Source organism: Caloenas nicobarica, chromosome 21, assembly GCF_036013445.1.
Source record: "Caloenas nicobarica isolate bCalNic1 chromosome 21, bCalNic1.hap1, whole genome shotgun sequence".
In the NCBI taxonomy this organism is placed as follows: domain Eukaryota; kingdom Metazoa; phylum Chordata; class Aves; order Columbiformes; family Columbidae; genus Caloenas; species Caloenas nicobarica.
Window position 1 is genome coordinate 5,262,124 of NC_088265.1, and position 26,213 is coordinate 5,288,336.

Sequence of the window (26,213 nt, forward strand, 5' to 3'; positions counted from 1 at the left end):
CAGATGCGGCAAACTGGAGCAGTCCCACGTGGCACAAGGTAGCGACAAACTGCTCCGAGCTGTCTCACATATGGCCAAGCAGATCAGAATTCCTCGTTTGGTGAAAGCTGAGCAATTATCGCTAAAAGCCTACATTGGGAGAAGCACTGGTCACGGCCGCATGCGCTGGTGCCAACAGCTTCTGATGGAACTGCTCAGCAGGATCTAGCCCTCCGAGCTCATCCTGCCAAACCCCAATAGGAGCTTTTTGGGGGCTTTGTGCCTGCACGTACCTGTCGCCCTTCAGCACCTTGCCGGGCTAAAATGTACCCAGAGCTTCACGTTATAGCAAAGTCACATTTTCCATTACTCATCCTTATTCTATGGTGTTCAGTCGCTGGACTTTTCTCCCCGTTTTGGAAACCCCATCTCCCCTCTCAGTGTAAATCCCTCACGGACACCGGGTGTGATCCCTGGGAGCTGCAGCCTCCAGAGAGCTGGAAAATCTGCGCGAAGGCTCCAAATATGAGCAGTGGCTGCACCAGAGGAGACAGAGCCAGTGCGATGGGTCCATCTGGTGGCCGGTGCCCTCTGAGACACCAGTGCCCACCAGTGGGTGGGGGTCCTTGCTCCCTGTGTCCCTCATCCTGGAGGGCGAGGGGTTGGTGAGCAGCACCCCCAAACCTTCCCCTGGCCCCTCCCAGCAACGGCTTAAAACAGGATGGGAGAGGAAAAAAAAACCTGCAGGTTAGAAACTGGGAGTTGGTGGGTTAGAAAACTCAGCTGGGGAGGGGGTGGTGTGAAGAGGCTGGAAAAAAAAAAAAAAAAGGCCACTGCCTGGTTAATTATTTAGTTTGTTAATTAGCTGATTAGCTCTGTGCTGTGCACCATCCTCCCTGGGAGGAAATGTTTGCTGCTGCCCAGCCTGAATTCCCAAACGTCTGCTGCTCCTTGCTGGAGCATCCCCCGGGCAGGCACGGCCCCATCCACGTCCCACTGCCCTCCTGAGCCAGCGGGAGCCGGGAGCCGATAACTGAATTCCTTATCAAAAAAGGGCGTGAGAAAAATAAAGAGCCTCTTAGTACAAAGTCCAGCCGCTTTGGCAAGGTGCCCGTCGCCGCTCAGCTCCCCGCCGCGGTCCAGACCTCGACGCTCTGGATGATGAGCCACTCGCTCTGGTCCCGGGTGACCCGGATCCTGACGCACTCCACGGGGCCGGGAACGACCCTCTGCAGCCCCCGCCGCTCCAGCGTCCCTTTCTCGAAGGTGCCCACCGCGGTGTAGGCGGCGCAGTCGCGGCCGTCGGGTCCCCGCCGCTTGCCAAGCTCCAGCACCCCCGCACGCAGGAAATCGCCCCGGCGCTCCTGGGAGCCCGTGCGCACCCGCACACGGGCAACATGGGCTGGCTGCTGGAAGACGATGGAGAAAACACTGCCGGCCGATGGGTTTTTCCCCCAAAAATACCCTTCTGCTGTGCTGTAAGCCTTGAGGGGCTCGTAGTTCTCGAAGACGGACATGCTGGTGAACAAGGCGGCTGGTGGGTTATCCGGGATGTCCAAAGCGTCGGCCTGGAACTCATCGTCCTCCAGCCGGTTGACGGTGCCTTGGAAGGAGGAGTAGAGGCCCATGTGCTGGAACAGGGAGGGCTTGAAGCGGATGACGTCCTTCTGGGTGAGCAGGAGGCGGAAATGGACCAGCAGCCAGTCGCAGGGCATCTCCTGGTAGAAGAGGAGGAGGAAGCGAGCCAGGCGAGGAAGGTCGCTGGAGCGGTAGAGCTTCCCGATGTAGCCCAGCTTGGAGAACTCAAGGGTGGCCCAGTTGGAGCCTTCCCGGGAAGCCAGCGCCTTGCGGATGGCCGTCAAGAAGGACTTGGCAGACCACACGTCGTCCTCGATCATCAGGTAGTAGGAGGAGAGGTTGGCGGCAAAGGCGACGAGGAAGGCGTAGTCCACGTTCTGCTTGGACCTGAACCTCACCCGCTCCTCCGGGTCATTGTAGTTTCTCTTGAGGCCCTGGAGCGTGGGGTAGAACTCGTGGGGAGCGTGAATGAGCAGGAGCCGGCCCAGGAGGATCTGCTGAGCAAACTTGCGGGCAATGTCAGCGGCCACACGCACGTTCCAGCTGGGGTCGGTGTCGGCCAGGTGCACCACGACCACCATCTCCTGCAGCTCCTCCTCCGTCGACTGCGTGAAGAGGGACTGGAGCGTGGCCGGCAGGTAGTAGCCACGCGGCCGCCGCACCGATGCCAATCCCACCGCCAGGAATTCTGCGAGGCAGAGGGAAGGCATTAGCAGGCTGAGGGTGACTGAGATGCAGCTCATCTCTGTGTCTGTCCAACCCCTCCAGGGATGGTGACTCCAGCACTGCCCTGGGCAGCCTGTTCCAATGCCCCACAGCCCTTTGGGGAAGAAATTGTTCCCCAGATCCAACCTCAACCTCCCCTGGCGCAACTTGAGGCCGTTTCCTCTGGTCCTGGCGCTTGTTCCTGGGGAGCAGAGCCCGACCCCCCCGGCTCCAAGCTCCTTTCAGGCAGGTCAGAGATCAGAAGGTCTCCCCTCAGCTCCTGTTCTCCAGCTGAACCCCCAGCTCCCTCAGCCGCTCCCAGCACACTTGTGCTCCAGCCCCTTCCCCAGCTCCGTTCCCTTCTCTCAACTCGTTCCAGTACCTCGATGTCCAGAGCTCGCCCCCCACCTCTCACACCAGGCAGTTTTCCCAGTGCTCCAGCCCCCACCATCTCCACCTTCCTCACTGGAAAGCAGGAAAATCAACCCCAGTTTGATGGGGGCTCAGCCACTCTCCTCCCAGAGATCTGGAAAACCCCAATATCTGCCGTCACCTCAGTCCCGGGCACAGCAGAAGCACAGACCACACTTGGAACACGCTGACCTCCCTCCACCCCCCCCACCTAATGCCCAGCCCGGGGTCCTGGAGCCACTGACTCACTTTTGTGGGGGGAGCGGGAACCAGCCAGGAGGTGGTAGGAGATGTTGTGGAGCACAGAGAGGTCACCCGTGTCCCCAAGGATGCGCTGGGCTCCCTCCGGCTGCAGCAGCTGCAGGACCGTGGCGGGGGCCAAGTCCCCAAGTTCCACCTGGACGGGATGCAGGTCAGAGCCCAGAGCTCCAGGGACACACGGGAGCAAGGGGGGAAGACAAAGGGGGAACCAGAAATAAGGGGGAGCCCCTGTCCTGCCCTCCCAGCGCCTGGTCAGGGGAGGCCCAGGGAGAGGAGAGCAGAGAGCTGGGGTTTGGAGGGGGATGTGGGGCGGGGAAGGGGCAGAGCTGGGATTTGGGGGGATGTGGGGCAGGGAAGGGGCAGAGCTGGGGTTTGGGGGGATGTGGGGCGGGGAAGGGGCAGAGCTGGGGTTTGGGGGGATGTGGGGCAGGGAAGGGGCAGAGCTGGGGTTTGGGGGGATGTGGGGCAGGGAAGGGGCAGAGCTGGGGTTTGGGGGGATGTGGGGCAGGGAAGGGGCAGAGCTGGGGTTTGGGGGGATGTGGGACGGGGAAGGGGCAGAGCTGGGGTTTGGGGGGATGTGGGGCGGGGAAGGGGCAGAACTGGGGTTTGGAGGGGGATGTGGGGCGGGGAAGGGGCAGAACTGGGGTTTGGAGGGGGATGTGGGGTGGGGAAGGGGCAGAACTGGGGCTTGGGGGACGTGGGACAGGGAAAGGGATGGAGGATGCTCCAGAGTCCCCTCCAGTGGGATGTCACCGGTGGGGGACTCACCTCCAGGGGATCCTGTTCCTGCCGGCCACCCCCATGGAGGATGAGGAGGATGAGGAGGAAGGAGGCTGCGAGCGCAGCCGTGAGGAAGCGCTTCGGGGAGCATCGCATGGCAGCGAGCCCCTCGCCGAGGCCTGCGGGAGGAAGGGGACATCAGGGCACAGCCCGGGGAAAAACACCATCCCCTGGATGGGACAGGGGGACAGCGCTTGGACCCACCCCCAGGGCTGCCCCCCCTGGCCTGAGCACCCAGGGTGGCCATGGGGCAGCAGGGGACACCTGGGCACTGTCTCCTTTGGGCAGGCAGGGTCAGGACACCCCGACCCAGCCAGCAAAAAAAAATCAGGTGGAAACCCCCCCGCACTACCCTGCAACACCCACAGCCCAGCCCACAGCTGGAGGCAGAAGGAACGCGGGTGACACACACATCAGGGGAGGCCTTCGGGTCAGGGTGACACCCCAGGAGGCGTCACCGAAACCTGGGGACTTTGCACCAAGGACTCCGGGCTTGGCACCGAGCCCTGGGAAACGCTCGGGTCTCAGAGCTGCTGTTCCAGCATCGCCAGGACGAGGCAGGTTCCGCAGCCCCTCCTGCCTGCCCCAGGCACCCACTGCAGCTGGGATCCCATCCCAGCCACTCACCTGTTAGGCAGGACAGGAAAGTTGTCCCCGAGAGGGGAGAGTGTCACCTGCAAAGAATTCTTACTGCCCTTGAGATACTTTGGCTTGTAGCAGAGCTGTGGCAGGACAATAAAAGGCTCCTGTGTTTGCCTGGGTTTTTCCATTATAAATATCACAGAATCACAGAATCATGTTGGTTGGAACAGACCCTCAAGATCATCAAGTCCAACCGTTCCCCCACCCCTGGCACTGCCCCATGTCCCTGAGAACCTCATCTCTGGCTGTCCAACCCCTCCAGGGATGGTGACTCCACCACTGCCCTGGGCAGCCTGGCCCAGGCTCTGGCACCTCCCAGCAAAGAAGTTTCTCCTCGTGTTCCGATGGACCCTCCTGTGTTTCAGTCTGTGCCCGTTGCCCCGCACCCTGGCGTTGGGCACCACTGAACAGAGCCTGGTCCATCCTCTGACACCCGCCCTGAGATATTGATCCCATTGATCAGATCCCTCTCAGCTTCTCTTCTCCAGCTGAACAGCCCCAGCTCTCCCAGTCTCTCTCTCTTTATAAGAAAGGTGCTCTAGGCTCCTAATCGTCTTCATCGCCCGTCCCCCGGCGGTGCAACAGCCCTTGCCCTCCTTGCCGCGCTGACCTCGCCCAGGAACGTTCTGGTTAATCAGATAAGCAAATAAATCAGAGTGAGCAGCTCCCTCCCGGGGAGGGCTGGGCTGAGCTGTGGCCATGGCAAGGCCAATCTCGGTCAAGGGGAGCAGAAGATTCACCTTTCCCGAGCTTGAACCAGGCAGATGTTGGGGAAGGGGCTGCAGGAACCCCCGTGGTGGCACAACACAAGCTCTGGGGAACAACAGGTTCCTGGAGCTGCTTAAAAATCTCTGCCCAGGTCACAAAAGAGAGTGGGGAGAACTGGGGGTGCTCAGGAGCACCGGACCAGCTCTTCCCAAAGCCCTCGGCCTCTCCTTTCCCTGCAGCCGTGGGGCACAGGCAGCCAGGAGCAGCTTTAGGGACCCATCCCCAGCCATGGGGACATCCTGGCCTGAAGCCACCCTGGAATAAGATTCCTGAGCCCAGACCTCCCTGATCCGCCGTGCAGCACCGAGAGCCTCTGGGCAACGGGGGGGTCACACACACCTCACCCCCCCCAGCATTGCTCTGCACCACAGGCTTAACGGAATAGAAGGTAACAAATGCTGCCCCTTAATTAGCCCCTTAATTGGGCTTTTGGGTTTTGCCTCCATGGAGAAACAAAGCAGCCCAGCTCGATGCGCACAACCAGGGGCCACATCACCAGGACGCAGCATCCTCCCGGCTCCGGGTGCCTCTGCGGAGCATCCCTGTCCCCAGCGCCCTCCCCACAGCTCAGCAGCTGGCTGCGGATGTCCCCAAAAGCCACCCCTCCTGTGGGGCCATTGGGCCTGTGGCCAGGAGCCGCCGGCTGCCAAAAGCCGCTCGCTCGGAGCCAGACAAACTTGTGCGCTTCGTTAGGAGCCTCCCGGCCAAACGGGCTGTGTGACACGGAAGCCGTGACTCAGGGCGGCGGGGAGAGGAAGGCGAGCGGGTAAATACACGTCCCGTGAGGCTGCGAGGAAGGGCCGGATGCTCCAGCTGCTTCCTCCGGCGCTGGGGACAGCGGCTGCGGGGAGGAAGGGACGGCCAGGGTCACCGTCCCACCACCAGCAGCGCCTTTCCATGCTGGGGGAAACTGAGGCACGGAAAAGGGCTGAGCATCACCCAGCGCCGGGTCTCCTGCTTCACAGGTCAGTGCCCCTCAGCCCTCCCGGTGGGTCCCTGGGATGGAGAGGGACAGGGCGTAACCCAGCACCCAAAATTGCTGCTGGATGGAGCGGAGGATGTGGGAAATCGTGGCAGCACAATGTCCCCGATGGGCTGCGGGGGACGGGGTGGTCCTGGGCCCCTGGGAGCCAGCCCAGGCTCTGGCCCCACTGCCTGTGGGTCTCCCCGCTCCACGAGGAAGGGAGTCAGGAGGGAAAAGCCGCGTTTCAACAGTGCAGGACTCGGGGAGCCGAAGCTTTGGGTCAGCCCAGGTCTCCCACAGCCCCATCTGCCGGTCAAGGGACGCTGGGGTCTGATCAGGTCCCCACAGCTGGCACCATGGGGACCCCCAGCTCCCCACCCTGCCCTCACCCCCTGGCTCAGGGCACCCCTGGCTCAGGACACCCTGTTCCCATGCAGCCCTGTCCCGTGACACCAGTGACAGCTCCTGCCCAGCGCCGCTCCGGGACACCCCCCGAGGCGGCAGAGACTTACGGGGTGCGCGGCAGCCCAGCGCGGGGGGCACGGCGGCGGCCTCGCCGTCTTGCCAGGGTGCTCGTTCCCGGCAACTTCCCCAGACTTGGCCGGACTCCGGTTTCTCGCTCGGCAAAGCCCCACCCCGAGTCCTCGCCTGCCTCCCGCAGAGGAGGAGCATCCACCCGTGTCCCCTGCCCCACACCATCCCCTGCCCCACACCATCCCCTGCCCCACGCCCGTGAGTGCTTGGTGAACCAGCCAGGCTGTGGGGACCCCCCAGGCAGGATCAGACCCCCCCAGGGCTCTTGCCAAGCCCCAGCACCCCAAACTCGTGTCCAAACCTGCCATTTCGGTGGCACCAGGGTGAAAACTCGCTATGCGCCGAGCCAGGAGCCTGGGGACATAGAGACATCGTGTCTTTTCAGCCCCATTTATTTTCCAGGCCATGTGTTGAGACAGCAGAAACCTCTGGGGCTGCTGCACCAGAACTGCACCCCCTGCCCAGGGCAGAGTGGCTGCCGGGGTCCCCCAGATTCACCCCACGGGGACACCGCAGCTTCCCCGCACACGCCAGCTCCTCGCTGGAGTGTTGGGCACGGCAGCCCGGGCTGGGGACAAAGCCCATTCCTCCCCCACGAGCCAACATGGGCCACACAGGACCCTTCCCATGGCCCAGCGTGTCCCCAGTTCCTCCACCCTCTGAGCCTCGTTTCTCCCCCACCACTTCCCTCCTCCACATCCCCAGCAGGAACGTGGCCCCAGAGCACCCACGAGTGACCCAACGGCACCACTCGCACCCAGCTCGGGGCCAGACGTGCCTCCACATCTCCCAACACAGCAGCTCCCCCGCAGTTTCTGGGGTCATCAGCAGCAGTTGGACTAGACTGGAATAGATGGTCTCCATCATCTGAGTCCCTTCCCTTTCCCTGCCCCTCATCCTTCCCATTTATCCGCACCAAAGCGCGGTTCCCGTTTCCCTCCTCTCCTCGCTGGCCCGGACCTCTCCTACCTTTGAAAAGCCCCGTCGTCTCCTCCCAAGCTCTGTCTTCTACAAATCACCCCCGTCACCTTCCAGCCCCACCTGCTCTCTGTGTGTTCGGATGGAAACGCTGGCCTCGGTCACATCTGCGAGGACAAAGGTGGCTGCGGAGAGATAAGGCAGAGCAGGAAGCAGAGACGGTGCTGGGACGCGAGGAAGGGATGTCCGTGGGTTCCCAGATCCGCTGGCTTTCACTTTTCCCACACTGTTGGATTTTTAAGTTCTTAAATTCCCATCACAGGATGCGAGTCCCTCTGGGTTGCTCCGTGGGGATGCCCTGTCCACATCGGAGCAGGGACAGGACGGGATTTGCACCCAGGAAGACGCCAGGAGGGCCAAGGGAGCTGAGATGGTGCAGCCCAGTGGAGATTCTCTGTTTAATCACGTGGGAAGAAAGGGCTGTGGGGCTCGGTGGTTCATGCGAGACGTCGAAACAACCGGCAGCAGCTGCAGGATGGGGACGGCGGAAGCGTCACCGCAGACGCCCCGTGACCCCCATGGCTGTGCAGGAAGGAACCAGCGCTTGGTCCTTCCCACCCTCACGGGAGGAAGGGGAGGGCGGGGGGACGGGGCGCCCAGAGCAGCACCGGGGTCCCCAATGCTCGTGGGTGCTACAGGCAGCCCCCCCGCAGAAATGCGGCTTTTGGGGAGCACACAGCAACACTACGGCAGAGCCTCCGGGATCCCCACCTTGGTCCCCAAATGCCATCACCCCCTATGAGGGCCGCAGCACAACCGGGGCCCTGGTACCCAGGGCCGCTCACAAACCTGCCTCCGGGCCGGAACGTAGCACTCGTGCTTTTTGCTCCTTAAATAACAACAATAATAATAATAATCATCATCATACATTGAATATAAATGTATTTTTATATAAATAACAAAACATAACTATAAATTCAATATAGATTCATTATATATTATTTATTAATTTTCTGATGTTGATTATTATTATTATTTTGGCTGAGGAATAGAAAGGTGGCTTAAGTGGGGCTAAAAGGCACATTTTTGTCCCTTCAACTGAAATATTCTATTTTTGCTTGGTTTTGGTATAAACTGGAGAGGAGAAAGAAGCCCCGGGTGCAAAGGCTGTTTCAAGACGTGCGTGTGGCTGCACAGGCACAAACCCAGCCCAGGGAGGACCAGTCCCCCCAGTCGGGGCTGGAGCCGAGCACTGGGGTGGGACGGGCACAAAGGGACATGCTGCAGGTACCGGCTGCCTCCCTGGAGCACCCGGCCCGGCTCCGTCTGACACCGGATCCCAGCGAGGAGACGGGCAGGGACAGGCCAGGGGGTGATGGAGCCTCCACCTATCCCCTGGGGAAACCTGAGAGCCCGTCCATTATTCAGGAGCCCGAGCGGGACAAAGCGGAGCTGAAACAGGGCCCCGCGCAGCCAGAGAACATCGGGGCTGCAGCCACCGCCATGCTGCTCTGGGGCTGCATTTCCAAACTGGGGATCCTTTTGAGTCACATCCAGTTTTGAAACTTACCTGTTGGCATCGACGTGTGCTCAGTAGCGGTGAAATGCGGAAGCGCAAGGCAGGAGTTTTCCCAAACGTGTGTGTTTGAAGTGAACAGCACAGAGCCTGTAACGCAGATCCGAGGTCGGGGCAGGTGTCCTTGGTGGTGATTTAGAGTGTCAGAGACACAAAACTCCTCACAGAAAGCTGAGGAACCACAGGGTATTCGCATATTAAACTCACAGGGGGATGGCAGAACCCCCTCTCTTTCCAGGAGCTTCACTAAACATGGAAAATTGCAGAGTTACTGCTGCGTGAGATAAGATCTGGTGTGAAATGGGACTGAGGAGCTGCCCGGGGAGCAGGGCTCAGCACAGCATCACCAGTTCAGCTCACACACATCCCAGTCCCTCCTCTGCCACCACCAGACCTCCCGTCCCTGGCTGAGTTAAATCCCAGCCCGACTCATTCTGTACACAACAGACTGGCCCAGCTTCTGCGTCCCTCTTCTCCATCAAGCCAGAGCCACAGACAATGTCAGGGCTTCTTCTTCCTCACAGAAATTAATTTGTTTAGTAAAGAACCAGATCGCAGATTGCTTCTGGCCTTTCCCATCTCAACAAGCCAGCACCGCTCCACTGTGCTTGGAAACGACACAAAATCCTTCGCCACCGCTCCGGTTATTTGAGTTTATCCCCTCCATCTCCTCTGCCTCCCTGTTCATCTTCTCTGAAAAGCACCTTCTGGTTTTAAAGGTTCAGATCTTCTTTTCAAAGAGGAAACATCAGTGTGAGAACCTGGAGCATCTTTACATTCAAGACAGACTTTTGCCTTACAACTCCTCTTTGAAATAACTCCTTTGTTTGATCATTTATGCTTTTTTCTTTCCTTAAACTCGTATCTGCCGGACTGTGAATTAACATTATTGTCGGTCACAGCTGCTTTGCTTACTGCTTCTCAGACACTGAAATATCCCACTGCGTTCCAATGCTATCCTGCTGCAGTGAAAAAAACATGGATTTTGTTTGTAAGTTGTTTCTGGTGGTATTAAAGCTGGAAAGGAAAACCTCCTCCTTCTTCCCAAAAACAGACAACAGGACCACTTTCATTAGCACCAAAAAGGGTTTTAAATGAACAGTTCCAGGGAGCTCCTTTCAAATCATAAAACGTGAATTTTACATAAAAGTGTGTTTACAAATAATTTCCGCTTTACACTCATCTCTGCCCATCACTGACCAGAAGTTATATACATACAGACTGGCTCAGCAGCTTCAACCACTTGCAAGGAGACTGCAGAATTTATTTAAGAAATAAAAATAGGATTTCCTGGTTCCTAGAAATTCTCTTCAGCCTGCCAGGTTCAGTTACCCGCTGGCTGCCGCAGGCTCGGGCGAGCACTAAGCTTTTGGGGAGAAGGGATACTGGGGGTGCCACCAGTCCAGGAGCCGCACGCTGTGCACGGGGTCCAGCACGACCTGCACGCCCTGGTCCAGACGAGGCTTCTTGCCGTTGCGAACTGGGGCGTCCTGGAACACCAGGCGCACGCGGTGGTGCCTCATGTCCGTGCTCACGTTGATGGTGAACTGCGGGGAGAGAGACAAGGAGGCGCTTCAGGAAATCGAAGTGATGAATAAATAGAGTTCTCAACAGTACGCTTTTAGATATTTTTTTTTTAAATTCTTCTAAATAAGTAACATCAAAAGTAACATCACACGGCACATACAAGAGAACCATATGATCAGGCCCAGTCAACGTGGGTTTATGAAAGGCAGGTCCTGTTTGACCAGCCTGATCTCCTTCTGTGACAAGGTGACCCAACTAGTAGATGAAGGAAAGGCTGTGGGTGTTGTGTACTTAGATTTCAGTAAAGCCTGTGACACCGTATCCCACAGCATCTCCTGGAGAAGCTGCAGCTCATGGCCTGGATGGTGTATCTGCGATGGATGAAGAGCTACCTGGAGGGCTGGGCCCAAAGATTTGTGGTGAATGGAGCCAAATCCAGTTGTTGGCCGGTCACAAATGGTGTCCCCAGGGCTCAGTATTGGGGCCAGTTCTGTTTAATCTCTTTATCAATGATCCGGATGAAGGGACTGAGTGAACCCTCAGTTTGCAGACGACACCAAGTTGGGTGGGAGTGTTGATGTGCTGGAGGGTGGGAAGGCCAAACAGAGGGGTCTGGACCGGCTGGATTGATGGGCTGAGGCCAATTGTCTGAGGTTCAACAAGGCCAAGAGCCGGGTCCTGCACTTGGGTCACAACAACCCCATGAACGCTGCAGGCTCAGGGAAGAGCAGCTGCAAAAGGACCTGGGAGTGTTGGTGACGGCGGCTGAACATGAGCCAGCGTGTGCCCAGGTGGCCAAGAGGCCACCAGCATCCTGGCTGGTACCAGCACTGGTGTGGCCAGCAGGCCCAGGGCAGTGACCGTCCTGTGCTGGGCACTGGGGAGGAAAAACCTCCAATCCTGGGGGCAGTTTTGGGCCCCTCACACCAAGAAAGGCCTTGAGGTGCTGGAGCGAGTTGAGAGAAGGGAACGGAGCTGGGGAAGGGGCTGGAGCACAAGTGTGATGGGAGCGGCTGAGGGAGCTGGGGGTTCAGCCTGGAGAACAGGAGCTGAGGGGAGACCTTCTGATCTCTGAACTGCCTGAAAGGAGCTTGGAGCCGGGGGGGTCGGGCTCTGCTCCCCAGGAACAAGCGCCAGGACCAGAGGAAACGGCCTCAAGTTGCGCCAGGGGAGGTTGAGGTTGGATCTGGGGAACAATTTCTTCCCCAAAGGGCTGTGGGGCATTGGAACAGGCTGCCCAGGGCAGTGGTGGAGTCACCATCCCTGGAGGGGTTTAAAAGGTGTTTAGATGAGGTTCTTAGGGACATGGGGCAGTGCTGGAGTTAGGTTAGGTTATGGATGGACTCAATGATTCCAAGAGTCTTTTCCAACTGAAATGATTCTATGATTCTAAATTGTACAAGTCCAAGGTGTTCCAGGTGCTGGCAGAGCTACACTCTGAATTAACAGCACTGGATTCAAACTAGTTCTTTCTGACCCCAAATAATAAAGCCAGAAGCGAACCTGAAACCTACTGGCTGTTAGAGGAAGTCTGAAAGTCACCGCTCTGCTCCTCACAAAGCCAGATTGAACCTCTCATGGTCATGGGTCACTTTTGAAACCCCGACTTACGTACAGCCACGTGCGCTGCCCCGTGCTCACCACCCATCCTGCCTGAGTTCACCTGCTCCACTGCGTCTGGAGCAGAGTTTGTAGAAATTGCTTCAAAAACTGCTCTTTCTCCCAGAAATCAGGGACCACAGACACCCCAAAAGAGTTTGCCTGTATGTTTTTGCTCTCAGAATGTATGGCCGTAAGATAAGGAGATATTTTCTTGAGGAGGGAAGACCTTTTTTCACATCCTCGTCCCTTGTACCCTTCGGAGTTCTGACAACTTCTCTGCCCCCAGGTGCTGCACAACCACAGCTCCTCACAGATTCTCTACATCATCTGTATTTGCTGCACCAAGGAGGGAAGAGCAGATGGAAACACAGAAGCTCAACTGAGGAGATACTCAGCATTTCCTCTGATCATTAAATTTAAGATTCCCAGAGCTGGTTTGGTGTGATTTACACAACAACGACGAGGTGTCGTCTTCATCTCCTCACAGAAACGGCACACGCCAAGTTTCCCTGGCAGGTTTCTCCAGCACTCACCAAGGTAAATGTCATACCCATGACTATTGGCACGAATATGAAGTTGAAGGTGGTGATCTGCAGCAGACAGCAATCCTGATCCGGATTTGTGTGGACTTCTTCATACTGAATCGGTGGCTGAAGACCTTTGCAACACTTGCTCTTAAATGTGGGAGACTGGAAGGAAAGACAGACTTATTGAGCTCAGCAGGAATCTACAATGAGATCTTGGCTTCTTCCCACTAGTGACCATCAGCACATTCCCACGTTTGGACAGTGTTACATCCTGGGGTTGTTTAAAAGACATGGAGATGAGGTTCTTAGGGACACGTGTTAGTGCCAGGGTTGGGTTAACGGCTGGAGTCCATGATCTTAAAGGTCTTTTCCAACCAAAACAATTCTATGGTTCTCTAAACAACCAAAAGCCATCGCTCAGGACAGGCAATCTGCGGGCCCATTTCTTTAGGGAGGAAAGCTGCAGAATTCCCAAGGTTGCCTGAAACGACTGGCTTCTCCTGACACCCACTCTTGGCGGTTTTCATTGGCAGTGTTGGCTTTTTTCCACTTATGTGGGAAATTGTTCCAATGGTAAAACAAGAAATTTCAGATTTTGGTCTATATTTTGACCACTAAAGGCAAGTATTCTGATTTTTGGTAGGAATTAGTAGCAATGACCCAAACATTAGATTATTTACAGTAATAAAGGATACACTCTTACAGCAGAGAAAGGATGCCAAATAAAAATTAAAAGTAAAAACATAGTATTCTAAATGTCTTGGTGACACAGACTGAAAACTGAGTGCAGTTTCAGAACATGCTTTAGTTTACCATGGGAGCCAGAGTTTCCATTTATTCTCTGAACACATAAAAAGTTTCCACCTTCATCTCTACCACCCAGAAAAATCATTACTGCTTCAAAAGAAGTCACAGCCATTCCGGTTCTTCTTTCATACCTGCTTTTTGAACTTGAAGTTGAATTCCCACATTGCTTCTTGTCTGTTCCCTTCAAGCTTTTTGCACCAGAAAAGCAGACACTGAGGTGGAAAAAAAACCAAAAGAAACACAAAATTATGAAACCCCAAGAGGCACCACTTTAAATAAGTTTTAGCAGAGCATAAAGGCTTCCAATTACAAACACAATTACATAGGAGCAGTTAGGAGCTAGTTATTCAAATTATTCATGTTCGAAGAACACACACAGAGCAGTTTAGGTCTCCCAGTTTCAAGGTGGCCAATTCATCGTGCAACTGGATGATACAACACGTAGCTACTGATGTGCTAAACAGAAAAATCCCATTGCGCAGTTTGTCCCTTTCATAAAAGGCAGAGATGAGCCGTACAGATTCAACCACTTCCCCCACCCACCACGAAATCCCACTGAACTGGACTCCAAATAAGAATAATGAGAGGAACAACCTAAAACAGAATAAGGATCAAGGAGAGAATCCAGAGGGAAATGCAGAGACTGATACAGGAGCGGTGAGGTGACAGATGAGAAAGTTCCTGAGCCACTTAAGTGTCAAAAGGAGGTCTTGACATCACTAAGCACTGACTGTCACACTTCAGAGTATAAAAACACCACCAGGTTCGTACAGTTTGATCAGCCTGCTGCCTCTGTTTTAAAAGAAAATGAGAAAAGGGCCTCAAACAGCATCTCCCGTGCAGACATACACCAAAAGTCTTCCAATTTAACCCGGTTATCACTGTGTGGTCCACAGGATCCATCCCAACACCTGTTCTAGAGCAGGAATCTCGGAGCTCCTGTATTAAACTACGTAGGAAGGAAATTCCCTGCCTACGAGTGAGTAGAAGCAACAAGGCCTCAACAGCCGAGAAAAGAATCAGGCCGGTCAGCCCAGGCATCAGCGAACGCTCCCACACCGCAGGAGCCAGCCCACCACAGCTGGTCTTATCTTCTACCATTGTCAGCAGCAAAAGGAAGAACTATCTGGGCAAAGAGACAGCTCCCCACAGCCCTGACACAATCTCTCCTGCGCTAAGAGAAGACCTGACTGGGTTGCTGGGTGAAGCACAAAATTAATTCCAGGACAGCGTGACCCCAAATGAAACAAAGGCCGAGGCAGCCTCCACCACGGGGGCTCCGTAATTAGAGACTACGGCTGATACGAGACTCTTGACTTCAACTCTGAGTCATGTCCATAAACAAGAGTCCTTAAAGGATCCTTATCTCGACAAACCACATGGAGTGAACAACAAAGCTACATGGAGTCAAGCTCAGAAACATGTGCCAAGTAACCTCCACCAGGGAGGAGGTAGCCCTCAGTTTTTGCCAATCAAAAAAACCACTTTTTCCAGATCTTTTTTTAACTCATGTGAGCAGCAGATGCTGCTGAGTTTAACTCCAGCCTCAGTAGCGTTTGTAATTCACCTGCAGAGACAGCCTGGGCTAGTGACTTGTTTGGTGACAGGAAGTAGTGAAGCACAAAACGGTCAGTACCTCCTAAGGGGCAGAGGATGTCGTCCACGGGTCAGCCGTCCTGCCCTTCAGACGCGCCGTACGGCCTGCCGCTCCACCAAAAATAATGGGGGTGTCTTTAAAGGGCAAACACTTCTGCTGACACCATAACGGCTCCAGTGTCCCACACAAGCTAGGCTAGGGAAAGAAAAAAGGAAATTAAAGAGGAAAAGCTAGATTTGAGAACACCCGGGTCTGGGGTGCCACATGCAGTTTACGGAGGCATTTGCCATTAGTTTTAACGACCCGTAAAGGAATAACCAAAGCCCAGGAAAGCAAGAATGTGGGGAGGCAACGTCAGACCCACCTCCGCACCCACTGTGCCGAGTGTTTCTGTGCACGGTAACACAGGCGGAGCTCAGAGCCTTGCGGATGCGGTAGGACAGCAAGACCAGACCCAGGATGGCTCTTTTATGCTCCGAGGGGTGGTGTCAAACCTCTGCTGTTCTAACAAAGCCTCGTCATCATTTAATTTCCTTTTTAAAAAGCTGGATAACAAAAGACTGCACTTCAAGAATCTTCCCCACGCCGTTAGTACAGTAGCAGCACTAGAGGTGGGCACCAAAGCCGTTATGATGTCAGTGTGAATGCTTCCAAAACGCCGACCCTGCCAGCATCACCCCAGGGTTTCCAGCTCTCACAGACCCAAAGCTAGACTCGGAAGGACTAAGGTTAAGTTGGAATTTCCTAAAAATGTTCTCAGGAAGAGAATGAAGAGTTCTGGATGCAGAGATAAGCCTGCGCACAGAAGTGCGCATTCTTCTCCTGCTCTGCAGCACCACCTGCTTGTGTTGCTGCTCAATGCTCCCCATGCCAAATGACTTTTTTTTCCAGTAACCACCCAGGGAGAGGAAGAAAGGAGGGATGTCCCCTACAGAGAGATGAGGTTGCTCTATTTTGCACGGCAAGCACAACTCTTGAACCAAAACCTCTTCAGTTTGGCTCCAAAAACCTCATTCAACTGTTTTTTTTTTACTTTGGAGGGTGTAGAACTCACATTGTTGCTTAAGCTGCTCACAGAGTATCAGCCAGTTGCAAGTTAAAAACCAAACAAGAGACGCAGAGGCATTTCAGAGTTAATGGTCCGCAGCAATTAAAGATGGATGGATACGCCAAGCTGGGATAGGGAAGGGAATCACCTGCCCGCACCAGAGACAAACCCTGTGCAGCCCCACACAACCGCAGCCCCAGACCCAAAGCAGACGTTTGCTCTGCGCAGCCGCCAAGCTCACAACCTCGCTACGCTCCCTCACCCAGACACCAGAGACGACGGGTGACCTACAGGAATGCTGCACAAAGTGACGCCCTTTCAGAGGTTATCAGTGTCACTTCGCATCTCTCCGGAGAAAAGATGGATTCTGGCAGACAGCATCAGAATAAAGCAGAAGATATAAAAGCTGATCCTACTGCAACCTCCTTTCAGCAACAAATTTGCAAGAGAGGAGGGGAGAGCTGCAAATACCCCGAGCAGTTCTGATATTCAGTGAAGCAAGTGCCTTTTTGCTGATGACAAAAATGTTGTGGTAGGACTTAGGCAGAAAGTACCCAGAAGAATAACTACAACCCTTTGCAGTAGCAACTATACAGACACAAGTAATCTGCATACTTTTAAAAATCACTATTCATAATAATAGTCCTACACCCAAGCTTCACTGGCCAACATGTTTTTCTTCTAGAAAGAGAACAAAAAAAACCCAGAAAGAGCAACACCACAGACATATCCAATCTCCTCAGTGATTCCACTTACTCTGGAATTTTTTAAAGTGCTGGGAGTACTGTCTGGAATAGCTGGATTCCTGGAGACTCGAGACGCAAAAGGCTCGTACATGTGGTACAGTGACCGGATGACGCACGCACGGAGACAGTGCAGCTTCTCCATGGACTCTGGCCGCAGGCGGAGGGGCAGGTACGCGTCCAGACTGTAGTGCCTGAAAAAACGACAAACCCAACACGTGCTGAAGGGTCAGAATGTCAGAGACACGCTAAGACAAGATCCACGTTCAGAGAAAACCGAACATCCAATGCACCAGAGGACCTCCTGTTAACTCTGAGCACTTCATGGGTGTTGGATGGCTCTCCATGAAATCACCTGAGTCTCAAAGTCTTTCCCTGCATCAGGCAGGTTTCCAGCACACACATCAGCACATCATGCTGCAATTCCCCAATAATTCCTCACAAACAGTTGGCTCAGAGAGACCAGATGGTGTTTTAGCTGCAGATTCCCAGTTTCTCAGGGACTCTTTTTCGCTGAGCCTGACTGCATGCTTGCAGACAACTGGCCAAGTCATCTGAATGTTCACGCTCAAGGGTCACTCTTTGATCAGATGCCAAAAGAGCCTTTGCTGGGGAACTTCACACTAAAAAACAGGGGTGAAGATGACAATGGCTGCTGTTTGCTCTGTACTGCTGCTTGTGCCTCCTGAGCAACAGATATAGAAATGTAAAGAAAATGTTCCATCTTGAAGGATAGTCCAAGTGGCATGCAACAGGACGGAGGGATTTGTTTCAAGTTTTGACCATCTCTTTGCTCTTCTTCTCTCACTTTATTTCTAACTTACTTCTGCCACCGAGACGGCTCCAAAACACCTCAGTTTCTCTCAGGCCACCCTAATTACAGGAAGGTGGCCAGGATCAAAGCTTGAGGTAGGGTGTGAGTCTTCTATCAGGGATGTTTGCCCGCCTTCCAGCAAGGTAACGGCATTGACCTTACTGTAATCACCTTGAGTGATTTACACACAGAACACTGTTACAAACAGGAGTGCGTACGCCATGGCAGGCAGAAAACACACGATGCTTTGAGATTTTATATGGAGCATGCAGGAATACAAAACACAGATCCATTTCTAGATCCAAAGCAGATATGCAAACATTCTAGGACCCTACTGTATAGTGAAATGGCCTCAAGTTGCGCCAGGGGAGGTTTAGATTGGATATTGGGAAAAAATTATTCCTGGAAAGGGCTGCTGAGCATGGGAACAGGCCGCCCAGGGCAGTGGTGGAGTCACCATTCCTGGAAGGGTTGGACAGACAGAGATGAGGTTCTCAGGGACATGGGGTAGTGCAAGATTTAGGTTATGGTTGGACTTGACGATCTTGAGGGTCTTTTCCAACCAAAAGGATTCTATGAAATATTCCCTTATTTACAGCTCTGCAGAGAGCTGGTTACTGCTGAAGCCTCCTACCAATAGTTTACAAATTCTCTGGAGTCTCACCTTCTGTAGAGCCTGGTCCAAAAGGCAGCAGTGCAAGTAACAGTCCAGGCTTTCTTGCAAATCAAGGAAAAGCGGACAATGTCTTCAGGGCGAATGTAGGAAGCCAACAGCAGCCAGATATCAATGGGGTATTCTTCTCCACCACCCCCATCGGGATTTTCTAAACACAATGAAGGTTTGTTAATGTAGGAAATAACCTCTTGACCAAGTCACATCTAGAGGCTTTACTACTGGTAGCAGCTTTACTACTGGTAGTTCTTTACTACTGGACCCTGTTTCACTTCTTGACCCTCTCACAGGTGAAAAATAACTCTTAGGTGGAGAAATAAAAATTGGATGGCAAATACAGAGGTGACTTTATGTACAGGAAGGCCAAACTCATGCATTTTTATCAATACTGCTCATTTAACAGGTTATCAAAAAATGCCTGACACTAGAAGTCCCGGAACATTGTTAAGACGTTGCCAAGCTCCTCAATTCTTTGTTCAAATGCTCAAAATATTTTTCTAGAGGCTTTGCTAGGGAGGACAGGCAATTCTCTTCTGCAACTCTTCTAACGGCTTAATCAGTTGCTTTTCTTATATCTGCAATTTAATTAAACCTTCTGAGATGGGAAACTTTTAATGCAATTCACAGATGAGCAGAATGGCCCGTTCTTCCTCTCAGAGGTGTCAGAACTGCTCAACCAGAACTGAAGATTCAGGAACTCCTTTCACTCCTGCGGTGTTTTTAAGATAACACCACACATTTTTCCACAGACGTTGCTCCAGGTTTAGAAGAAAAACTACTTTTAAAGGATATAAATAGCTAAACCATACTGAGCATTAGGAAAATTAAGAAAAGAGAAAGAAAACATAGAACTGCAGAGCGCAGCCAGAAGGATCATTTTATCTATTATCATCTTTTCTTCCCTAAACACATAACAGAAATACAACAGAAAAGGCTGTGGTAGAACAGTATACTGTCTTTCCAGGCTTGTAACTCCCGTAACTCCAGCCATGCAGATATTCCTATTTTCCCAGAAGTACCAAGGACACGTTAATAAAAGAGATTAAACTCCTATCCCAGAGGAGCACTGTGCAGCTAAGCCCACAGTGGAGGTTCACGTGTTACACAAATTAGTACCAGTATTAGTAAAGTTCAGTTTTAAGTCCAGAAAACCAAGTTAAAATTTGTTTCTCAACCTGAAAGCAACTTGTTATTAGAAACTCCTGGAGGATTCTACAGTGCAGCAGAACAGTTTGTTGCTTACGCTGCATTGCAAATAGCTTTCTACAGAGTTGCACAAAGTGTAAATGCTGAAGGATACATCTCCCTGGAATTTACTTAGCTTGATGCCACTAGGGCCAAATTCACTTGCCTCTCAGGAGAAAAAAAAAAACCAAAACAAAAAGAGCCCTCTGAGCTCATATGTAACAAACCACAGCCTTGGAAACATCCTGAAAACACAGCACGGATTTTGTGAACAAATGCATCATGGACAGCAGCATTTTTTCCCCGGAGCAAACCCTGCTGTCACCGACATATGTTCAACGAAGTGACATGTCCAGTAGTAAAGCTTCACAACTCTTTCAAAGAGCAGCATTAGTTTCCCAAGGCTGAGAGAAGTTTCCCAAAAGGAACGAGCTCTCGGGCTTTGATTTAATGTCCAAGGCTCTGCCTTTGTGAAATGACAAGACCTCTGATTGAGCTCCGACAGGTTTAAAAGCATTTTGACCCTTCTTTGTGCACATACAAGTTGTAGAATGCCCCGAAGGACCCCATGACTGGCCTGTAAATCACAATCACCAACACCACACATACAGAAGATGCCCAGACAGAGCTCCAGGAGAGGCTGGCGACCACACGTACCTTTGTGCCTTTTGCTCTTCTTCTTTCTAGACACACTTCGTCCGTTGACGCTTTCCTTCGTATCCATCTCATCGCTGCTGTCGCAAGACTCTCCCGATACGGAGAGAACTTCCTCGGCAGGAACGCAAGAAGCTTCTAAACCACAGAGGGATTTTACTAGAATGACAAGCAATGACAGTTTATCAGCAGAGAGAAAAAGGTGATCCAAGTTCAGGAGATACTTCAGCAGAGCCACTGCTAAGGAACAAAGTGTTAACTGCACTAAAGCTTCCTACACAAGTGAGTAAATCCTGGGCCAGAGGATTACCTTGTCAGAGAAAGATTAGCACGGGTGAGTGAATTAGAAACATCATTATTCAGCTTCTTGTTTTAAAGAATGAACAATGTGAGGGCGATTGCCAGCACATTATGCAGATGATCCCATTGGTTTGCCTGAAGCTGTTTACAATTTCGAATAAAACAACAGGCCCTCTTTCTGCAGTGCTAACTGGTTCCCCTGCATACCAGAGCTTCCTTGCGTGACCACGTTCAGCCCAGATAGAGCCAGCACCTACTCTGTAATTGTTCTGTGAACACAGAGAAGCTAAACTCCCTTTTCAGCAGGATAAAGAGATCCTGCGGCTGATGACAGACAATCCATCAGCGACAGAACTCAGTGCCAAGTGTATAGGAGCTCCACTTATCCTAGAATTCAGTGAAGGAAAAGACTCTGGCCTAATGCAAGTTGTGTCGGTTGAGTTTAGGTTTGGGTTTTCTGCCTCTGGGAAGATGTTTAGACACATCTCTGTTAGGAAATGATTTGTAAAATTATTTTAAAAACTTGATCTGTAAACCGAGGGCTTGTTAGGGCAGACAAATACATGTGTGAGGCAATAATGACAGTTTTGAAAAAGAAATGTGTGGTCTTACATTACAGCTGTGTGAGGTACTGTCATAGACCAACACTGTAAAAGCATTTTAGAAATGCTTTGCAAATAGTCTGCAAAATTCATTCAAGTTGAATTACATAGAATCACAGAATCATTTCAGTTGGAAGAGACCCTTGGGATCATCGAGTCCAACCATAACCTAACTCTAGCACTAAACGATGTCCCTGAGAACCTCCTCTAAACGCCTTTTAAACCCCGCCAGGGATAGTGAATCCACCACCAATTTCAACCTGATGTGCTTGGATAAAGAAAAGGATTTTTACCAAGAGACACCCGAGCACGTCAGAGGAGGTTGCGCTGCTCCAGCTTTTCTAACCTCACACCAGCTGAAGCCCAGGAAGGGTTTATACATCATGGTTACAGTCCCCAGAGCCACCAGAGAGGAAGACATGCTATTTCAGATAAAGGGACAGAATGGCAGGGGATAGAACAAAAAACAAGTATCAGGAGCTGACCATAAACAAATATCAGATGACATGTTCTCATTTCTAACTACAGAATGAGGTTTTGAACCAGTAATACAGCAGATGGAAAGCCAGTCCTAGGACAGAGCTTGACTGAACACACTGACTAGAGCTACTTTCGGTGCTTTGCTAAACCAGCTCTAACTTGCTTTGCACAATTTGCTCTGTAAACTGTACATGTTCACAACAGCGGTATCGCTCACTGTCAGAATGTACTGCCCTCTCTACGTGACCTTTTATAGGCAAAAAAAAGATATAAATAGATGGCATCACGAATGGCAGTAAGTTATGACATCAAATATAGCCAAGCAAGAGAGGACAGCAACGGACAGAGACTCAGAGAGAGGTTTGGAAAAAAAAAAAAGATACATTCTGAAAAGGAAAGATCAAAACTCGAGTTGCCTGAATCACCCTGCACTGTAATCTTGCAGGGGCACCCTCTCCATCTCACAGCAATAACCCCCACCCCACCCCTGGGGGTCAGGGTGGGAAGAAAAAAGCTCAGGAAAATTCCACCCGGCCTTCGCTCCTTTCCCCACTAGCTGGCAGACACACACAGTGCGACGTTTACTTGGAGCCAAGAGACAGGAGGCAAGCGAGGCCAAAGGCTGAGCGACAGGAGGCGAGTGAGGCCAAAGGCTGAAGCAACCTGGACAGCAGCTGCTGTCCCCTCCCGCCTGCCTGCTGTCCCCACGCTGTGGCACGCTGCACAGATAAGGCTGCAGCTGCGTCAGGGCTGCAGGAGATAAGGCTGTCACACAGCCCTGGGGCTAGGGAGGAGAGATCCCGAGGATCCTGTGAGGGGAGAGCCCCGGTGACTCTGCACCAACAGAGGAAACGGCCTCAAGTTGCACTAGCAGAGGTTGAGGTTGGATCTTGGGAACAATTTCTTCCCCAAAGGGCTGTCGGGCATTGGAACAGGCTGCCCAGAGCAGTGGTGGAGCCACCATCCCTGGAGGGGTTGAACAGACACAGAAATGAGGCTCTTAGGGACATGGGGTAGTGCTAGATTTAGGTTTTGGTTGGACTCAATGATCTTGAAGGTCTCTTCCAACCAAAATGATTCTACAAAAAGGCCTGAGAAAGGGATGGGCAGGGAACTGCTGTGCCCTGGAGTCACCCAGACACCGCGCGGGGAGCCAGAACAAGAGTGGCATTTGAGGAGAGGGGTTGAGCTGGATGAAACAGGTGATGCTGGACACAAGGTCTTGGGATTTGGCAGGAACATGAAAAGACAAGAGGGTTTGCCAGGTAAGAGGCTGAAGTGCAGCTGCCTCAGAGACAGAGAATACAGAATGGTGAAGAGAGGGAATGAGACAACAAAAGAGGGGGGTGCCCTCATCTCAAAAGCTTGAGAAGCAGCAGCTAAAAAGGATATTAACCAGCATCACTGCCCCGTACAGCTTCTCCATGACAGGCACCCATGCAAAGAGCATATTTTCTTTAAGCGTGCAAGATTTGAGCAACACAACACAAGTTTCCCTACATGAAGGGTCCAGTCATCGCTGTCTGCGTAACAACACTCACCTCCAACACGTGTGACCAGCCACATTTAGGAGTCGAGGCCTAAATATTATCATTTCTCAAGCAAACAGGGCGTGTTAGTTCAGAATGTTACCAGCAGCTAAAAACCAAGGAGGAAGTAGATAACAAAATATTGCGATACTTTTCTAGGAAACTGCTTGTTTATACAGTTCACCAAGGAAATGACAACACCCTCATAAGATCTCCTGCAGCACCGGGGGGAACATGACTGCCAGAACTATCATAACCTTATTCCCTCAGCAAAGAACTTTGCCTGCTAATAAAGTTGTCTACAGTTTTATATGAGGTAATGAAGTAATAATGACTCATATCACGTTATCTCCTGCTCAAAGAAGGAGCCAATAGTCAATGGGAAAAGGCCTTTTATTTCAGGCACTAACAAGGACTCAGCAATTCTTACTGGACATCCCACAGGCTTTCTGCAAAACCTCTTGTCTAAGATTCTAAACACCTGATTCTGCAGAGCAACACAGACTTATTTTCAGGCACTGAAACAGATTTTCTCAGGCCACGGAAGGGGAGTTTCGCACATCACTCAGAGGCCACCAAAACAGGGAGCAGCCTGGGGAAAAGAGGGTCCCCCCAGAGCAGACTCACCTTCCTGCTGAACTGCGTTGGCCACAGCTTTTTTCACCCGTCCCGATTTCACGACAGCTGGGTCTGAGTTGGCATAATCTGCCACTGTCACTGCGGGAGAGCCGGGAGATCGAGCGTCAGCGGGATTACGGATTACGGGGGAGGGGACAGAAGGTTGAAGAGCCGCGATCCCTCAAGGGGACACTCCCCATAGGAACAGAGGCTGAGCAGGAGGGGCAGGAGAAGGAGCCCCAGCAGCTTCTACCCCAGCCCGTTGGTTTGCCAAGCCCAGGGGAAGCCCCCAGCCCAGGGCATCCCCCACCAGCCCAGGGGAACCTCCCCAGCCCAGAGGATCCCCCCCCAGCCCAGGTCTCCCTCCACCAACGCCAAACCCCCTTCCCTGCCTCACACATAGCCTAACTCAAGCCTGGCTTATCCTCTAGGCCCAGTCTCCTCCTGCACAGACTCAGCCGGCTCAACCCCCCCTAATACCCCAGCCCAGATTCCCCCCTCCAGCTGGAAGCAGCTCTCCTTCTCCACAAGCCCGACCGGGTCCAGCTCCCCTCATCCCGGCCAAATCCTCGGGAGAGGCCACTTGGTCCCTCAGGCCCCACTCCAGGCCCAGCCCCTCCTCTCCGGCCGCCTTCCCCCGGTAGGCCCGAGCCCTGGCCCGGCCCCGCTCCCCCTCAGGCCGCCCCCCCGGCCCGTCCCTCACCCCGCTCTGAACACACGTCCTCGGCGCGGAACTTGAGGCGTTTCCGGGCGCCCCTCCTGGGCATGGCGGCGGCGGCGGGGCGGCCGCGAGGGGCCATGTCCCGCCCGGGCGGCTGCGAGGCCGCGGGGACAGCGGGGACAGCACCGCCCCCGCCCCGCACCGTGACGTCACCCGGCCGCGACCCGCCCGGCGCGCCGCTCTGACGTCACAGCGTGCCAGCGTGGTGTGGCCTCCCCAACCCCTTCCAGTCACAGAATCGCAGAACGTGGCCTCGAAAGCTCATGCAGTGCAATCCCCCCGCCGGAGCAGGAACACCCAGATGAGGTTACACAGGAAGGTGTCCAGGCGGGTTGGAATGTCTGCAGAGAAGGAGACTCCACAACCTCCCTGGGCAGCCTGGGCCAGGCTCTGGCACCCTCACCAGGAAGAAGTTTCTTCTCATATTTCAGTGGCACCTCCTGTGTTCCAGTTTGCACCCACTGCCCCTTGTCCTATCACTGGTTGTCACCCAGAAGAGCCTGGCTCCATCCTCCTGACACTCCCCCTTTCCATATTGATCCCCATGAGTGAGGTCACCCCTCAGTCTCCTCTTCTCCAGCTCCAGAGCCCCAGCTCCTCAGCCTTTCCTCACACGGGAGATGCTCCACTCCCTGCAGCATCTTCGTGGCTGCGCTGGACTCTCTCCAGCAGTTCCCTGTCCTGCTGGAACTGAGGGGCCCAGAACTGGACACAATATTCCAGATGCGGCCTCACCAGGGCAGAGCAGAGGGGCAGGAGAACCTCTCTGACCTACTGACCACCGCCTTCTAATCCCCCCCAGGTCCCATTGCCCTTCCTGGCCACAAGGGCCCAGTGCTGGCTCATGGTCACCCTGCTGTCCCCAGGACCCCCAGCTCCCTTTCCCCTACACTGCTCTCTAATAGGTCATTCCCCAACTTATACTGGAACCTGGGCATCCCAGTAAAAATAGACTCTATGTTGGTGGCTTTACCAGTACACACGGCAACCGACCCACCAGTGCTCCTGAAAAGAAGCTGCTAAGTTAAGTACACTGTGATTAAATTATAAATGACGTACCCATCATTAACTAATTGACATGATCAATGCTTTCTGACCACCTGCAAAACAAGGGGATATTTTTCAAGTTTTAGATCCTTCTGCACGACAAGAGGGAGACAGAAGATGAAGTGATAAATTGTTTAGAAGCAGAGCGCTTATCTTATATTTAACTAGTAATTAATAGATGTATTGTAAGTAAGAAACTAATCAACTTCATCAATTATTTCTTAGTATAAATGTATGTCAAAATTTCCCAAAAGTTGTAATGATTATGCAATAAGTGTGTCAATATAAGCAACGCAAAAGTGTCCAATCATTGGAGCACTTATGGAGGACGATCCCCAGAGCTCCCCAGCACTGATAAAATAAAGAATGCTGCTTAACAATATAATGGACTCTGCTGTTAAGTTTATTTCTTTGTTTCATTACAGTACCCACCAGTGCTCCCAGTAGCGAGGGCCTCTGGGAGGATTCCCCCTCAGTAATGAGGGTCTCTGAGGTGATCACCCCTCACAGTAATGAGGGCAGTTGGGGGGATATCCCTCCCCCCAAGTCCTCCCAGTAAAAGGGACTTCTGAGGTAATTGACCCCCATTCCTCCCACTAATGGGAGGCAATTTCCATACCACC

The 26,213-nt window shown here is 52.9% G+C and overlaps 2 protein-coding genes across 5 annotated transcripts in view; both read right to left on the reverse strand.

Moving 5' to 3' along the window:
• Positions 1–8,070, reverse strand: part of LOC135997088 (alpha-1,6-mannosyl-glycoprotein 4-beta-N-acetylglucosaminyltransferase-like) — a 40,378-nt gene extending 32,308 nt beyond the window's left edge. Inside the window, exons 1-4 of one of the 3 annotated variants that reach the window (XR_010607362.1) lie at positions 6,601–6,663; positions 3,703–3,833; positions 2,923–3,070; positions 273–2,245 (exon numbers count right to left, since the gene is read on the reverse strand). Coding sequence is in view for 2 of the 3 variants with exons in the window: in XM_065649511.1 (XP_065505583.1) it covers positions 1,101–2,245; positions 2,923–3,070; positions 3,703–3,810 (1,401 nt within the window). In the remaining variant the exon portion in view is untranslated. Of the gene's footprint in view, positions 1–66; positions 2,246–2,922; positions 3,071–3,702; positions 3,834–6,600; positions 6,664–7,591 lie in introns of those variants that run through there. The other 2 variants (XM_065649511.1, XM_065649510.1) reach the window with 2 other exon arrangements.
• A 2,126-nt stretch (positions 8,071–10,196) lies between these two features.
• On the reverse strand, positions 10,197–24,668 carry TMEM183A (transmembrane protein 183A). 2 transcript variants are annotated; one of them, XM_065649491.1, is made up of 8 exons: positions 24,526–24,668; positions 23,832–23,921; positions 20,297–20,452; positions 18,446–18,605; positions 16,981–17,161; positions 13,711–13,791; positions 12,779–12,934; positions 10,197–10,663 (listed from the first exon to the last, which is right to left on the reverse strand). In XM_065649491.1, exons 1-8 carry the CDS (start codon positions 24,620–24,622, stop codon positions 10,478–10,480), a joined length of 1,107 nt encoding a protein of 368 aa, XP_065505563.1. In that variant the 5' UTR covers positions 24,623–24,668; the 3' UTR covers positions 10,197–10,477. The 2 variants fall into 2 exon arrangements, with proteins under 2 accessions (XP_065505563.1, XP_065505565.1); XM_065649493.1 differs by lacking the exons at positions 23,832–23,921; positions 24,526–24,668 and adding an exon at positions 23,217–23,243.
• Between the last annotated feature and the right edge of the window lie 1,545 nt (positions 24,669–26,213).

Bases quoted from the DNA above. Each gene is read 5' to 3' on its own strand.
- TMEM183A (XM_065649491.1), bottom strand. From the start codon at position 24,622: ATGGCCCCTCGCGGCCGCCCCGCCGCCGCCGCCATGCCCAGGAGGGGC. The intron at 18,606-20,296 runs GTACGTGTGGTC...CATTGTGTTTAG, and splicing joins GAAGAGCAAAAGGCACAAAG to AAAATCCCGATGGGGGTGGT. The intron at 13,792-16,980 runs GTAAGTGGAATC...TTTCCACCTCAG, and splicing joins GCACTTTAAAAAATTCCAGA to TGTCTGCTTTTCTGGTGCAA.